The sequence below is a fragment of the Vespula pensylvanica genome, chromosome 22 (genome assembly GCF_014466175.1).
Source record: "Vespula pensylvanica isolate Volc-1 chromosome 22, ASM1446617v1, whole genome shotgun sequence".
Lineage (NCBI taxonomy): Eukaryota > Metazoa > Arthropoda > Insecta > Hymenoptera > Vespidae > Vespula > Vespula pensylvanica.
The window spans coordinates 1,006,299-1,023,083 of NC_057706.1; the positions used below are offsets into that span (position 1 = coordinate 1,006,299).

General features: G+C 35.6%; 1 protein-coding gene across 3 annotated transcripts in view; it reads left to right on the top strand.

Annotated features, from left to right (window-relative positions):
• LOC122636468 (protein kinase 4-like) overlaps positions 1-16,785 on the top strand; it is a 34,856-nt gene that overhangs the window by 8,590 nt on the left and 9,481 nt on the right. For 2 of the 3 annotated variants that reach the window (XM_043827688.1, XM_043827689.1), the window contains exon 2: positions 6,921-8,558. In XM_043827688.1, coding sequence (XP_043683623.1) covers positions 7,480-8,558 — 1,079 coding nt within the window. In that variant the 5' untranslated portion in view covers positions 6,921-7,479. Of the gene's footprint in view, positions 1-4,476; positions 4,630-6,920; positions 8,559-16,785 lie in introns of those variants that run through there. The other variant, XM_043827690.1, reaches the window with a different exon arrangement.

Genomic DNA, 16,785 nt, shown 5'->3' on the forward strand with positions numbered 1-16,785 from the left:
TCTCTCTCTCTCTCTCTCTCTCTCTCTCTCTCTCTCTCTTGGTGTTGCAGGCATGCGAGGCAACTGTACCTTGCAACTGTTATCTAGGCAACGACCTTGCTTCTTTCTCTCTCTCTCTTTCTTTCTTTCTTTCTTTCTTCCTTTCTTTCTCTCTTTCTTTCTCTCTCCTTCTTTCTTTCTCTTACTCTTTCTCTTTCTTTCGTCACGGAAGTTGGTTCAAGTTCTTCTTCTTCTTCTTCTTCGTCGTCGTCGTCGTCGTCGTCGTCGTCGTCGTCATCGTTGTCGTTCACTTCGTCCTTGTAATCTTTGGTGTCTTCAGCGTAGTCATCATCATCATCGTTGTTGTTGTTGTTGTTGTTGTTGTTGTTGTTGTCTACAAGTTCATCGATCCGCTCGGAAAATCATTGACTTTCTTACGAATCTACTAGTTTCAATGCTACAAATTTAATCGTTTTTACAAATGAAATTCGAACGATTTTCAAAAATCATTTCTGGCCCCGCAGAAAATTTGTCGAAATAAAAAAGATAAAAAAGAAGGAATATTTTTAAAGCAGCTGTAAACAATATATCGTAATCATCATGTTTGATTATATTTTTTATTACAAAAAAAAAGAAAGACAAAGTTGGAGGAAACAATTTCGTCGAAAAAACACGATTTGCTAAGGGCGAATTTACAAAAAACCTTTATCCAAGAATCTTCCTCCCTTAGTTTTTGCAAACTCATTATCCTTTCTATCCAAATTTAATTATCCTTCACCCTTCTATCCCTTTTACCCCTTTTTCCTACCTTTCCATCCATTTTCCTATTTCCTTCGAGAAACTTTTACTTTCGACTCGTTCCTTTAAACTTTCCTTTTCCATGTATAAGATAAATAGGTAGTGAGAAAGAAAGAAAGGAAAAGAAAATAAAGAAAGAGAAAAAAAGAAAAAGAATAATAATAGTAATAATGATAAAAAGGAGTACGCGAGTTTGCTTTGAATTTTCTTTTTCTTTTTCTTTTCTCTTTTTCTTTTTTATCGTCTATTAGCAAAGAGAACATACATATACACACACGCACACCTATCTGACTATAAATAGAAAACTCTTTCGATTATTTCGAGGACACAGCTGCTACTGAATAGTGGTTTAACGTTCGAACTATTATATTTACTGTTATAGTATTCTTGATAGCCTAGTTTTAACTCGCCGATAGACGATTCTCTTGATAAAAATTTACATCGGGGTCTGTTATTCGTCGTGTAAGTATTTTTAAATATTTGATCGGTGTTTATAATAAAGTATAGGTACTTATAATAGAAGTGAGGACAACTCTGACACTTAATTATTTATATTTCTATTAAGATATATATATATGTATCTTTTTATTTTTATTTCTATTTTATAAAATTACATTATTACGTTAATTAATAAAAATATTGAAAAAAATTGAGTTATTTATAAAAAAATATCAGTAGGTAATATAAATGATATATTAATCCTAACATTTAATTATTAATAATCATCAAAATATATACTGATAATTTTTATTTTTAAAAATATTTGCAATTAATTCATATATATGTATATATATATATATATATATATCTACTTGTTATCTCGTTTGTTAGAGCTTCTTCTCATTGTACTAATTCGATTTCGTTGAAAGCTGTTACATTAAATGGCTTCTTTTTCCTTTCGCGGTCCGCATACCACTGTTATGCTATTTTTACGGATCGTATGGCTTGTGGAAAAAGGGGAAGCCTTCTCTCTTCTTTAACTCGATCATCGATAGTAAAGAAATCGATTTAAAATTCTGTATGATTGCATTTTTCAAACAAACAATAAATGTATAAATATATATATATATATCAATTCGTGATAAAAAACGTTTGTGGAAAATGTTATATTAATTTAATTATTATTTATACAAACGTTATATAATAATAACAATACTAATTACATGCATTATATATATTATTATTATAATTATTAACTCTATATGCGAATTGTGATAATATTTTTTCTTTAAATCGTAAACCGCGATTTTATTATTAATCTTACAAACAAGACTAATTTGTTATCTCGATTACTTACTTGGTTGAAACGTGCTCGTTTATTTTTAATGTTCTTATTCGAAGTCTTCGTAAAAAAAAAAGAAAAAAAAAAAAGAAAGAAGAGAAAAGAAAAAAGGCAGGATATAGGCAGGGTATAGAAAAGTTTCTGAAATTGGATAAGAACAACGAGTGTGTAGGACTTCGCTCGACGTCGAAACGAGGAAACCTTGCATGGCGCATAAGCTCGTAATAATTTTAACGGAGTGTCGCGTGTAGAAAAACATGGGATTCGCTTGCTATTCCATTTCTTATCAATCGTCGGAGAGAGATAAAAGATAACGAAAAAAAAAAAAAGAAAAAAAAAGAGAGTAAAGAAACGAAAGGAAAATCGTTCTCGTGTGTTCGTGATACATTTTTTTCTTGCTCTTTTTTCTATGAACTTTTCTATCGAATTTTCATTTCATTTCCAAATTTTCCATCCCTTACAATTTTCCTCAAATTTGCTGATGACTTTTTTTAAATCTTCAAACTATATTCGTAAATATTGGTAAAATATTTCTAGAGCATATACGCATGTTATATCGGACATATGAATCATATTTTTTATTGTTTCGACGTACTGAAGTCATCTCTTAAAATATTTCCCACTTATTCCACGACACCGTGTATATAATTGTTTCTCTTTTTTCTTCTTCTCTGGCATTTAAAGAATAAATTATAAACCATTTCGTTTCGTTCTCACAAGAGACGAGTTTTTCGCTTTCAGTTAATAACCTTTAGTACGTTACTGTGTATAATGATAGTTCGTTGAATATGTGGGTCGTGTAAAGTGAACATTCCCTTTCCCATAAAAAGAGAGGACCGATTCGCGTATCACGATCGAAAATAACAAAAGTCGTTCCGCTACGTTGATTCAGAGAGAAACAGAGAAACAGAGAGAGAGAGAGAGAGAGAAAGAGAGAGAGAGAGAGAGAGAGAGAGAGAGAGAGAGAGAGAGAGAGAGAGAGAGAGAGAGAGAGAGAGAGATAGAGAGATGTTCATCACCGAATGATAATTAGTGTCACGCACTCGTTCCGTATACACATATATGTATACACACGTGTGCGTGTACATATATGTACGTACATTTATACGGTTCAAAACACCTCATTCAAACAAAATTACCTTTCCGTGCAATTTTTAACTCGATAAAAAAGAAAAAAAGAGAGCAACGATCCCTGTGAATAAACCGCAACGTTGAGGGTGTCATTGAAACTAGAAGATTACGGTACGATTAATACTTAAGCGATTATTACACGTGTAATAGATCTTGAATCGTTATGAGACATCCAACGTGTCTAATAACGGTTTGTTGACTGGCACAAAACCCGTTTTCTAATAAAATACGTATCAAAAAATCCGTGGGAGTCGGAGTTTAATTTAATTTTTTATATTTCTTATTATTAAATAAGTAGGTAGATAGATAGATAGATAGATGGATAATTGAATAAGATAAATAAATAGGTATATTAAAATCGAGAGTTATTTGTTTCATGGATTTAAAACGATATCGGATTTAAATGCAAATTGAAAAAAATGATATCTTAACAATAAATATAAAAGAAATTATTACGATCGATATAATAAATATAATCGTATAACTTGATATGATAAACAACATATATATATATATATATATATATATATAGTTACTTAATTAGAAATTAATCGACACACATACGCGCACACGCATACAGATATATACAAGACACATAAAATCAATCATCGTATATGAGGATATATCCACATTCATTAATCATAATACTAATTTATATGACGTAACGAACGTATTATTACTCGAGAAGCGTAAGGCGTCTAAAGTCTTACGAAAGATGATTTAAGAATATACATATATATATAAAAAAAAAAAAAAAAAAGAAATATACCTAATCTTTTCCTAAAGACGTAGTAGCATTACTATTTTTGGTCTTCGAAATAGCGGATGAGGGCACCGTTTTATTACGAAAGTCTTTGGACTTGATTCGAGCCGCTTACTACGCGCTTTTCCACTGTACCGTTTGCGTCCGCGCGTTCTACTCTTGCTATCTTCTTTCATTGGGATCGTATACACTTGTGTATATATTTATATATGTACATACATACATACATATATCTCTCTCTCTCTCTCTTTCTCTCTCCATCTCTTTTTCTCTCTCTCTATCTATCTTTAAGTTGTGTGTATGTGCGTGTTGGTTGAGGGCTTGGACGTGCTCACCGTGACCAGCAGGCTGGACGTCCGGAATGCGAGCGGAACCCGTTTCTATGAGTCAAGTCTGGCTATTGACAACAGCCTCACTCTCCTCGTGCTTCTTCTCATCGTCATCTTCGTCTTCGTCTTCTTCGTCTTCGTCTTCGTCTTCGTCTTCTTCGTCTTCGTTTTCTCGGTCTTCGTCTTCGTCGTCTTCGTCGTCTTCGTCGTCTTGATAACCGATCCTGCTCGACTCGAGTGATCGCACATCTTGATCCCTCGGCAGGATACAGGAAAGAATGATTTCGCGAAACTTAAGATCGAATTTCCGGAGTTGAGATACACGAGCTCGTTTCTCAAATACATATGTGCGTATTTATATATGCGCGTGCGCGTGTGTGTATTCTAATTCGTTTTAACAGAATTATTTTCTTCCGATTTTTTGTTCTTTCTCTTTATCCTTTCTCTCTATTTTTTTCTTTTCTTTTTTTCGTCTAATATTTTAAGTTTGATATCTAAGTTTACTTACTCTAATGCGCGCACGTGTGCTCGATGTATGTGTATATGTATATATGTATATTTTTTTTCTCGATTTATTTTAACAGGATTAATTCCTTAAAAGTTCTTTGTTTTAGATTAATTAATTATTATATTTTTCGATGTATCTATCGAGTGATATTATTTAGCTGCGATCTTTTTTTTTTCTTTCTTACAACTTTTTTTTTTTTCCATTTATTCCATCTCTTTAAAATAAAAAAAAAAAATCGACCGATGTATCGTCGACTGTTGAAAAAAAAAAGAATGTTCTAGTTTTCCTAGGAAAGAGAAGTTATAGGCAAATAAAAAAAAAAAAGAAAAGAAAAGAAAAGAAAAAAAGAAAGAAAGAAAGAAAGAAAGAAAGAAAAAGAATATAACGCGCAAATACGTCCAAGCGAGTTTCTCTAATCGATCGCGAAGCTTCACCTACATACATAGATTCGGGGTATTTACCGTGTGCGCTATGAATAGAAAGAACGTACGTTCTTCGCGAAGTTAGTGGGTGGTATCGACTTCTTGAGCGATGAGATAGCCTTCACTCGTAAAGAAAATCGATCATCGATCGCGCGCCATTTTTTTTTCTTCTTATCTCTCTCCTTTTTTTAAACAATATACATACTTACAAAATTATATAGACGTATGAAAATGTTTTTTTATATTTTTCTCGCGTAAATATCATTCCAATTTGTGTCCTCGTTTTATTGAATTCGATCGTTTCTTTTTTTTTTCTATTTTTTATATACATACATACATACATACATATATATTTATATATTTTTTATAAACGCATATCCATTCACCCACCCACTCACATATACGTACATTTATATAAATACATACATACGTGTATATATATGTGTGTATATATATATATATATGTATATATATATAGATAGAGAAGTTAACGTGTAGGTGTAGAAGCTCGCGTGACCCGTGCGAGGCCTCCCATACGTATACATTCGCCGTAGGAGGCAAATGTGCGGTGAAGAACGGCAGCAACTGCAGTAACAGCAACAACTTCAACAAAAAGAAAGAGAAAGAGAGAGAAAGAGAAAGAGAGAGAGAGAAGAGTCAAGCCGTTAGCTAGAAAGCGATAATACGTGCGAGAACGAAGGTGACCGAAGAACGTATCTCTTCTGTTGAGTCGTTAATGGTGAAAAGACGCTAATATTCCCTTTATTTCTCTCGACTCCTATCTTTCTTCTCCTCCTCCTCCTTCTCCTGCTCCTCTTTTTCATCTTCTTCATCATCTTCTTCATCATCTTCCTCTCCTCCTTCTTCTTCTTCTTCTTCTTCTTCGTCGTTCTTTTTCTTCTTCTCCATCGTCATCTTCTTCTTCTTCTTCTTCTTCTTCTTCGTCGTCGTCTTCTTCTTCTTCTTCTTCTTCTTCTTCTTTTTCTTCTTCTATTTCATCGCCTTTAATATATCGCGAATTTATGACCAATTTAGCGTCGATCAAGCGATTTAATATTTAATTAAACGACGTCGGTTCGTTACACACCTCCAATCCCTTTTTCTAAATTTATTTTCTTTTTTCTCCAAAAGAAAAGATAGAAGAGAAAAAGGATGATAGTATTTATCGATCGTTTCGCCGACATTGTTCATTTATTATTGTTTCATTTGATATTCTATGGTATAGTTTGTAGGAATAGAAACAGGTTCGAATTGTTTCTATCCGTTTTATACGAATTTCTTCACTTATAATTTAATATTGAACGATATCAATATGTTAATTAAATTTTGTTCATCGAAATGTTTCTACACGCTCGATCATTTCTACTTCTTTCCTTTTCTTTTCTTCTTCTCTTTACAAAATACTTATCAATGATTAACAAAAAGACTGATCAAATATATGGTTATTGTTGCTTAAAGATAAATTATCAAATCTTTTCTTTGACGTTTACTGATCGTTGGATGGATGGAAATGGATGAAAAATAAAAAGAGAAAGAGAGAGAGAGAGAGAGAAAAGATGAAGGATAGAAAATCCAATTATTTATTAATATCCTTCTTCATTCTTGGAGTCTTAAGTTAATCTATCTATTTCCTTCTTTCTTTCTCTCTCTTTCTCTCTTTCTCTTGTGTTCGAACGGTCCATTAATTATTTTCTACGACCTGTTCCAGGAGGGCCGACACGATCTCGGAAGCTATGCCGGCTGAGAGAGTAGTAGAAAGGGGAGACGGAAGTGGACCCACATTGCAGCCACCTTAAGGAGTTCGCGTGGGAGCTTGGGTTGGCGAAGGTTGGCGGGTGAACTTCGCGTCATACTTCGTTGTACGATGCCGATGTCGTTCGGAGCTCATCATCCACATCGCTGGTTCCTCCTCCTCCTCCTCCTTCTCCTATCAGATCGGCGTTCCTCAAGCGGTAGTCCTTCTCCTGAAAGAAAGTGGCCCAACATTTAAGGGTTACCATTGCGAATCCACGTCGTCGCCATGGTGGACCTCCTGTGTAGCAACTCGTTGAGCCCGGGTACGTAGAGACGACCTTGAGAGATCGAGAACGAACGAGAAAGAAAGAGACAGAGAAAGAGAGAGAGAGAGAGAGAGTCAGAGAGAAAGAGAGAGAGAGAGAGAGAGAGAGAGAGAGTGACAAGCAGAATAATTTGAATCGAAAGACAGGACACTATGTAAGGTGTTAAACGAGAGGACAGCCTTCCGCCCGTGAAATCAGCGTCGAGTAATGCTGAAGCATATCCTGACGGGGCAACCGTCGTCAGCGGGCTCCAGGCATCACCACAATGACTATCAGACGAGCTCTGGCTCGTTGCACGCCGGCCACCATCATCACCATCAGCACAATCAACAGGAGCAACCGCAACAACAACAACAACAACAACAGCAACAGCAGCAACAACAACAACAACAACCGCAACAACAGCAACATTACGGTGGCAACGGTAGTTGTGGTACGATCGCACGTGGAACGTCATCGACCTCTGCTCGGACGAACGGTATCGACGTTTACGAATCATTGGTTCATCAAACGTCGCAAAGACAAACGACGGGATCGTCGAACGTTCATCAAGCAGCCACGACACCTTCCTCGGCTCATCGTCATCCCTTGAATCATTCGCAGTTGAGCGTTAACAATCTCTCCCAACGGCTCAATCACTCTCACGCCCTTAATCTCTCGACCCTGTCGACGTCGAAGCATTCGGTTAACAGTGTCAGTCCGGTCGTTGGTGCTAGTAACAATGTCAACGGACAGAATAGCAATAACAATAATAATAACAATCTGTCGGGCGTGCCTGGTCAGACGATCGTCGGTGTTCAACTGCCGATTCATCAGGATAGACCGAAGGCGAACGGTGGCTTCGATATATCCAGATTATCTAGATTGCCTAGCCAAACGACACCTTCCCCAGCACCTGCTCTTCATCAGTCGGCATTACAGGCCGTCCAACAAATCGGACACGCTGGACCAACCGTCATACCTCTCAATGCCTCCTGGTCCTCCTCATTGTCGAGGAATCATAGATGCCACGAGGCAGGCGTAAAGGAGATGTTAACGAGTCTTGGACTACTGTGTTTGGTATCTCTGTTGCTCGCTCTACTTTCCCTGATCTTCCTATTGAAGATTTCACCATTGACGGTCACGCCGAGTAGCCTAATCAGCCCGGAGGAGTACACGATCGTCTACGAGGTGACCTTGGCTTTATGCGCCCTCGCTCTGTCCTTGAACCTGTGCTGCCTACTGGTCTGCGCGATACAGTTCCTCTTTGCTGTTAAACTCGTCAAGACGTCGTATCAGGGACATCGGTAAATACATTTTTCTTTCATTCTTTTCATTCCTTTCTTTCTTTCTTTCTTCCTTTTATTCTTCTTTATTTTTTTGTTTTTGTTTTTCCTTGCGTTTCATTTTTCTTTTCGCGATCACGCTGTATACGTATAATACGTATAAATAAGTACGTGTCTTCTATGTATACGTACATACACACACACACACACACATATATATATATTATATGTACAATTCCTACTTTGCGAGGCCGTTAACCGATGAACGATGAGCCGAGCGAAGGGAACCGCTTATCGTACGAGTTTGACGCCCTGGAATCCAGTTCGATTACTTTCGAGAGTGCCGACGGCCGGCTGGCCGCCGTTACAACGGAGGATCCGTAATTAATTAACGAAATAAGAAAAGCCGTCCCATTTCGAAAGATCGACCGTGCAATAACGTACCTCGTGACCCTTGTGAAAGCTTTCCGGGCATTGCCGTTTTGTCGTTGTCGGTATCGTTTCTACTCGGACCTTCTTCTTTTTCTTTTTTATTTACTCATTTATTTATCTATTTGATTTTTCTTTATTTTTTTATTTTTTTATTTTTTTTTTTTTTTTAAACAATCATTCGTAATAATATCTCCTTCGGTATTAATAATTATGTCAGAGTCGCGCCATTTTTATTACGTACTTGATACTTTATTATAAATATCGAGCGAGTTATTTAAGAAACAAAAAATATAAGTAGAGAATTAGAATTATTGACCTCAATAAATGTCGGTCTATTTAGGAAAAAAAAAAAAACACACACACACACGTTTTAGCAAAATTCTTCTAACGATTATTAAATCCCAGTTCTTTTTTTTTTTTTTTTGCTTTATCTTTTTATTTTTCTCTTGACACACATAGAGAGATATATCTATAAACGGGCAACAATTATTGCTCTTTCTTTTTCTTCTTCTTCTTCTTCTCCATTCGAATAAAGTAATAGAAGTTAGTGAAAGACAAGAAAACAACGTCGTTGGTATGTCACGCGTACGCAACGCCAAATCCTCGACACACTTTTTTTTCTCCTTTTTCTCTTTTTTTCTGTTCTTTTTTTTTTCTTTTCTTTTTTTTTTCAACGCTCCTCGCGTACACAACCAACGATCAAGATTATTCCTTTGGAATAAGTTCTCAGCCATCCATGCGTACATACATATTATACGTATACTTACGTATGTACATATATACATACACACACACACACACACACACACGCGTATATGCTCGAAAGTAGGTGTCTCGTATCCAGCACGAGATCAATGAGTTTCGCGATACATCATCGGTTGTATCTCTTCTGTATAGTGTTTCTTCTCACGGAGAGTCGAGAGTGAATGCGGAACGTAAAAATTCACGTCCTGTGTACCTCTTACATACATATATATTTATATATATATATATACATATATATATATATAGATATATACGTACGTACATACACTTACATAGGTATTCTTAAAGGAATACAATCGTGATAGGCGGCAAAACGCACAGGTGCGAAGCGGCAACCTTTTTAGCGATGCAACGCGGATGAAATGAAATGAAATGAAAAAGGAGAAAAAAAGATGGAGATGAAGAAGAAGAAAGAAGAAGAAAAAAACAACGAAAGCACGATATGAAAAAATAGAAGATACCTCTACACGTTAGGAGATATGCGATCGAGAAGTTCGTCGAGCGTGACCTCTCTTCTTTATTTCGTAACAGCCGGTAGATAGACTAGAAACTCTCGATTCGCTAAAGAAGTCTTCTTATTTCACGAGAATCGTAAAGATAGATTTGTTTTTATACACACACACACACACACACACACACACACACATATATATATATGTATTACTGATTTATTCATTTATATATGCAATTATTGGTATATATAAATAATCTATATTCGAATGTTCAAAAAAATAGATTCTACTGATTGGAAGCATGAAAAAAAAATCTTACATAAGCATCAATCTGGAAATGTTTTCTTTTCAAGTCATATATTTCTTTTTTTTTTTTTTTTATTTATAACAAAGACTTTAAAAGTAATTTGATTTGTTACGAAATTTCATTAAAAAAAAAAAAATAATAAATAAATTAATAAATAACTGCTCATAATGATTTCCTTTGGCATACTGCGCATTACCTCGTTTCGACCTTGCATGGATTGTTCGATGTAAATAAAAAATGTCTGATGTAAATGGAGGAAAAAAAATGTTTATGTAACTTGGAAGAGGAAACGTTCGCGAACTCGTGTTTATATGATCTTTTTTTTTTTCATCTTCCTACAAAAAATAGAATATGTTCTTAAAATTTGATCATCTATTTCTGATACACTCTATATATACGTGTATATATATATATATATATATAAGTACAGAAAACGAGATCGTGATAATTGTTAATTAGAACGTTTAGAAATTGATCGATATTGGTAATTATAAATCGTGATTTCATCGATCCCTTTCTTTCCATAAAATAAATCTCTTATAAACATCGTAACAGGAAAAGCGTAATGTTTAACTAACGTTATTTAAACTTATCTTATCAAAAAAGAGATAACCGATGATCCCGGTTGTTGTATTTTTATGTCTTTTTTTCTTTTTGCTTTTAATTTTTTATGTCCTCCCTCGCATCGTTATCGTGCGATATCAATGGCCCTGGCCCTATTATTTACAACCATTTCCATTTCTAGAGTATCTAAGGAGAGTTAGAAGGGGAAGAACAGAAAAAAAAATGAAAAAAAAAAGAAAAGAAAACAAGGTCTCCTGGAAGGAATGTCTGTAAAAATCGTTTTTGAAATTCCACGTGTTTGTTCGGAGACCTCGAGGCACAGAAACCTGAGAGAGAATTTTCCGAAGTTTTTTTCTCTCTCTCTCTCTCTCTCTCTCTCTCTCCTTCTCTCTTTCTCTCTTTTCAAGAAATAGTAGTAGTAATAGTAGTAGTAGTAGTGTAGTCGAAGGTCCCATGCGATTGAAATTCTATCGTCGCGTCTCTCATGGTACCCATTGTCTCTTCTTTTTATTTTTATTTTTTTTTCTTTGGTTGCGGTAAGATGAAAGTCGATCTCTTTATAGAGAGACGTATTAGAACACGTATTAGAACTCGTATTAAAAAAAAAAAAAAAAAGAAGAAAAAAGAATCAACAACACGAACAACAACGATACCGATCGATCGAAATTCATTGAAAGTTTTCATCTTTGGTGGCATTAAGGATAAGTGCATTTTTATTTTTGAACGTTCTTATCACGGCCGATGCTTGTTCTAACTCTCCCTCTCTCTCTCTCTCTCGTTCTCTTTTTATCTCTCTTTATCTCGGTCGTTGAAATTCGTTGAAATTTCCCATCTTTGATGGTTCAACGATAAGTGGACGATCGATCGAACTCGTTTTTATTTTTGAACCTTATCACGATCGTTGCTTTCTCTCTCTCTCTCTCTCTCTTTCTTTCTCTTTCTCTCACTTTTTTTTTCTACCTGCGCTCGTTCTCGTTCATCCTTACGAAGAATGTACAACCTGACGAAAAAAAAGATGAAAAAAACAGAGAAAAAGAAAGAACGAAAGAAAGAAAAGAAAAAAGCTTTTGAAAGCACCGCTTTAGTCAGCAACGTCGGCAAGTATATGGCATTGTTACGAGCGAAGACCTCCATTCTGTACGCCTTCGGACGTGCTCCGAAAAGCGACACGCTAATGGTGAATCCCAGGCCCTTCTCCCGGCCCATTGTCGTTGGTAGACTCTTCAGAGACACCCTGGGGTGCGGCCTTACTCGTTGTCATCGCCAACAGTCGACTATGACTACGATGACGACGACGACGACGACGACGACGACTATGACTATGACGACGACAACGACGACGATGTTGTTGTCATCGTCCAAGGGTACGTCGTACTGAGTCTACTCTGAAAGACTTTTTCCTTTTTCTTCTTCTTCTTCTTTTTCTTTTTTCTTCTTTTTTCTTCTTCTTCTTCTTCTGTCCTACTACCTACTACTAAGTGCTACTAGCTCATTACCTAAGTGGCTCGCGATAACGGATCTTTGCGCTTTCATACTTACAAATCTCTCGGACCACCACTCTAACTTCTTTACTTTACTTCATCCTACGGAAACCACGATGACGAATCTCTCTTTTTCTTTTTTTTTTTCCTCTTTTTTTTTTTTCTATCGTTTGGTATAAGTTTTTCGACAGATATCGTTAACAATGCGTTCGATATTTTTATCGAGAAGGAAAAAGTAAATATTTGCGATCAAACGATCTTGCGTGTTTAACGAGGAAGTGTTTTTTTCTTTCTTTTTTTTTTTTCGTATGATCGTGCGTTCGGTTAGATCTTCTTAGAATTTGTTCAGAAAAAATTTCTTGTAAAAGTGCTCTTGTAAAAGAAAATTTCGTTTCGATTATTAAAACTAGTCGGATGTTAGAAACGTTTGGGAAATATTAGTACGTTCTCTTCTCGTTCAGATTCGAGATTAGAATGGTTGAAAAAGAAATTTAAAAGAAATATTATTGTATTTCTTTTTATATTCTCGATTGAAATTCATCAACTCTATCGATTATTATGATTTGTGTGCTTGCAAAAGATCGAAGGTACTCTTTTATAGAATGTCGAAATCGTCCGTAAAATAATATATGGCTACGTACGAAAGACAAATTAGCCGAACTCCCGTTGCAAAATTCGTGTCGGCCGATGTAATTACAACGCACCGATCGGCGAACGACCAAAAGATTCCTTTCCTCCCTTCTCTCTCTCTCTCTCTCTCTCTCTCTCTCTCTCTCTCTCTCTTTCCCTTTTTTCTACCCCCTCTCTACGTTTTAGTTAAATACCCATTTCCAACGATAAAACGTAGGATTCGATGTAAAACGATCGAAACGAATCGTCTTAAGCGTCTCACGACTTTTTCCTTCTCTCTCTCCCTCTCTCTCTCTCTCTCTCTCTTTCTCTCTCTCCCTCTCTCTCTCTCTCTCTCGTTTTCAATGAAATATTTTCATTTACGATGGGCCCATGTTAAAAACGAGTTATCGAATTTAATCCCTTCCCACCCCTCTCCCTCTCCTCCATCTCCCTCTTTCGACCAAGCGATCATTCGTAATCCCACTATAAATTAAACAGACTAAATTTTCTACAGACTTTATTGATTAATATCTCTTCTTTCAGTTAGTTCTACTATCTATTAATTCTATTTATTTATCAAAAGCGACGAACGTTACTAAAAATGAATATATCGATTTTCGATGAAATTTCTTGTCTTTGCACCAATTACAAAATTGTATTAAATAGGAACGAACGACTTTTACATTAGAATCTCTATTAAATTATTTACTAAATCTTATTTATTCTCTTTTGTATTTGATTTTCATTTTCGTAATGAGGCAAAATACTATTATTCTTGCCGCCGAGTGAAAGTATCGCGTATCCCTTTGGTAGCAACTCAAACCCAAACCCAAACCCAAACTCAAACCTCCCTTTCCTCTTCCTTACCTACCCCACCTCTCAAACTTAGCTTCGGCTATAGGCTCACCCCCTCTCCTGTACGTTTTGTGGTCTAACGCGATGCTCACGTCTGGTTTATGTTTCGGTTACCATGGGGTATCGAGCGTTGGTGTTACACACGCGTTATATTCGTCTCTTCTCAAGTGCTACTTCGCATTCCACGGGTTCGAATCTCTCGGCGTCCGAGAGTCGGCTCTCTCTCTCTCTCTCTCTCTTTTTCTCTCTTTCTCTCTCTCTCTTTTTTTCGAGGGGCACGTTTCGAGGATAAGGAACGAATTTGCTGGCTCTTCTCGACGAGCCCCATCAACGGACGAGGCTTGAGAATTTTCTCCTCGACGAAAGAGAAAGAGAGAGAGAGAGAGAGAGAGAGAGGCCATCGTGTTTTTATTGTCGACTACTCGCTCGCGAGATTTTTCTTCGAATTTCTTTTTTCTTGTTTTTCGTTCTTTTTCTATTTTTTGTCCGTTAATTTAGTTCCTTCTTTTCTCTCTTCTTTTTTTAAACGTCTTCAAAAAAGTCCTCGAGGAAAAGTCTCTCTCTCTCTCTCTCTCTCTTTTTCTCTTCAATATTAAATTTAATAAAATATCTACAACAAGATTAAGTTAAGAAATAATAGAAATTAATTGGATCAGTCGAACGAAAATCCACGATCGAAATCGTGATCAAATTCTTTCGATGATTATTTGATAATTAATCGTATACATACATACATAAATACATATGTATGTATCCAATTGTTACGAAAGAATTTGCCGAGATTTAAACTGTTATTTAAGTTAACCCATAACATGACGTTGTATTGGTTCTCTCGCTTTTGGGTTCCTTAGGTAAGCCCTAACTAAAATGTACAATGGATCGTAGGATGAGCCCAGAAAAAGAGAGGGTACGAGAACAGGTGCGAGTCGAGAAGTCGTAACGGTTATCCCTCTTCCTTCCTTCCCTCTCCCTCCCGATAATCCTCCCTCCAATCCTCACCTTACCCTAGTACCCTCACCTTCCCATTTTTATTCCATCGAACCTTTCTCCCCTTTCTCCCCTTTTTTTTGAATTTTTTTTTGTTTCTTTCTCTCTCCTTTTTTTTTTTCTTCTTTAAGAAACATCAGGGTGCACCCTTTTCGTTACATAGAACAGACACTCGACTCGAACTTCCCTCTTTTTTATTTTTTTTTTCGAGGAAGAGAGAACGATCATTTTGAAAGAGGTAAAACAGGTACGATCTTTGCTATCTCTCTTTTATTTTGTTTTCTTTCTTTCTTTCTTCCTTCCTTCCTTCCTTTCGTTGGTTTGTTTTTCATTCTTTTTTTTCCTCGTTTTCTCGTTTTTCTTTTCTTTTCTTCATTTTTTTGGATTCGTTCGTTCGTTCTTACGTTAATTCTCGATTATAGCCGGTCATCGAGAGCGAGAATTCGTAAAAGGGTTGACGTACACGTATTTAGGAATCGTATGTATATAGGTATGTTGTATGTATGTACGTAGGTAGGTACGTACGATCCATCATCGTGTAGAGAGCATCGTACGATCAACGCGTACGATCCATCATCCCGTACCTGGTGAGAAGTTAACGCTCACCGATCCACATCGTTGGAAACGTCGTTCCGTGTTTTTACCATAGCCCGGTTTTATATATCATCTCCTAAGATGATCGCTTATTCGAGACTTCGCGTTTTACCTTACTTTACTTTAAGTTACCACACGTAATTCATGCCATTTACTTTTCGATTTTCCTCTCGTTCGTTCATTTTTAAATACGTTCGTTCGTTCGTTTTTATTTTCATTAGCTTTTTTTTTTTTTTTTTTTTTTTTTAAATTAATTCCAACGAAATTCGATCGATCTTTCGATATCGATACTTAAATCGACATTGTTCTTATAATTTTAATCGTTGTTGTTGTTGTTGTTGTTGTTGTTGTTGTTGTTTTTGCTGTAGTTTCAGCAAGTAATGCTTCTTTTTTTTTATCCGTTTTGAGATATTAAAATAATTTCTTTTTGGCCTAGTTTTTATATACATTTTATTATACGACAGACGCACGTACTTGTGTACATTTGATTATTTATATATAAATACATCATGATTGTTTTATTTTCTTATTTATTACACGCGCATTGCGTTTTCTTTATTATCGTCATTGAAAATATTTTTCTTTCGTCTGTTATTTATGATAATATTATCGAGAAGTTTTATATATATAAATTTTTTTATTCTATTCTTTTTTTTTTGTGAGTCAACCGTACTTCTCACGCGTATATAAATCTTCAACAGACTGAGAAAACGATGAGTTAATTTAATTTCCTATTTATAGATGGGTTTCTCTTCTATTGCGTTTCTAGAAACTCGGCTCGTAGTCCTTTTATTTACGTTCCTCGCGATGTTATTTGTGGAACGGTCCTTTTAATTCGACTTCTTCTTCGCCGTATTATATGCATTTCAACAAGTAACCAGGCTGACACGAAAGAAGAAGACTGGAATTTCTTCCATACGAAAATCTTCAATGTTCGTCTTTAAAACGCGATGTTCGCGATGTCGCTTCAATTATACACTATCGAAAAAGTATGGATAAATGGTTCTGATAATAAATAATGAATAGGAGATCATAATTAATAAATAATATACATACGCATATGCATATATATATATATATATATATATGAAATTTATCTCAATAAAAAATTATAGAAAATTAAAATATACGATAGCGATAAAGAATAATATTTCTAATATTAAACTAAGAGAAGGAGAGAGACAGATAGAAAGAGAGAG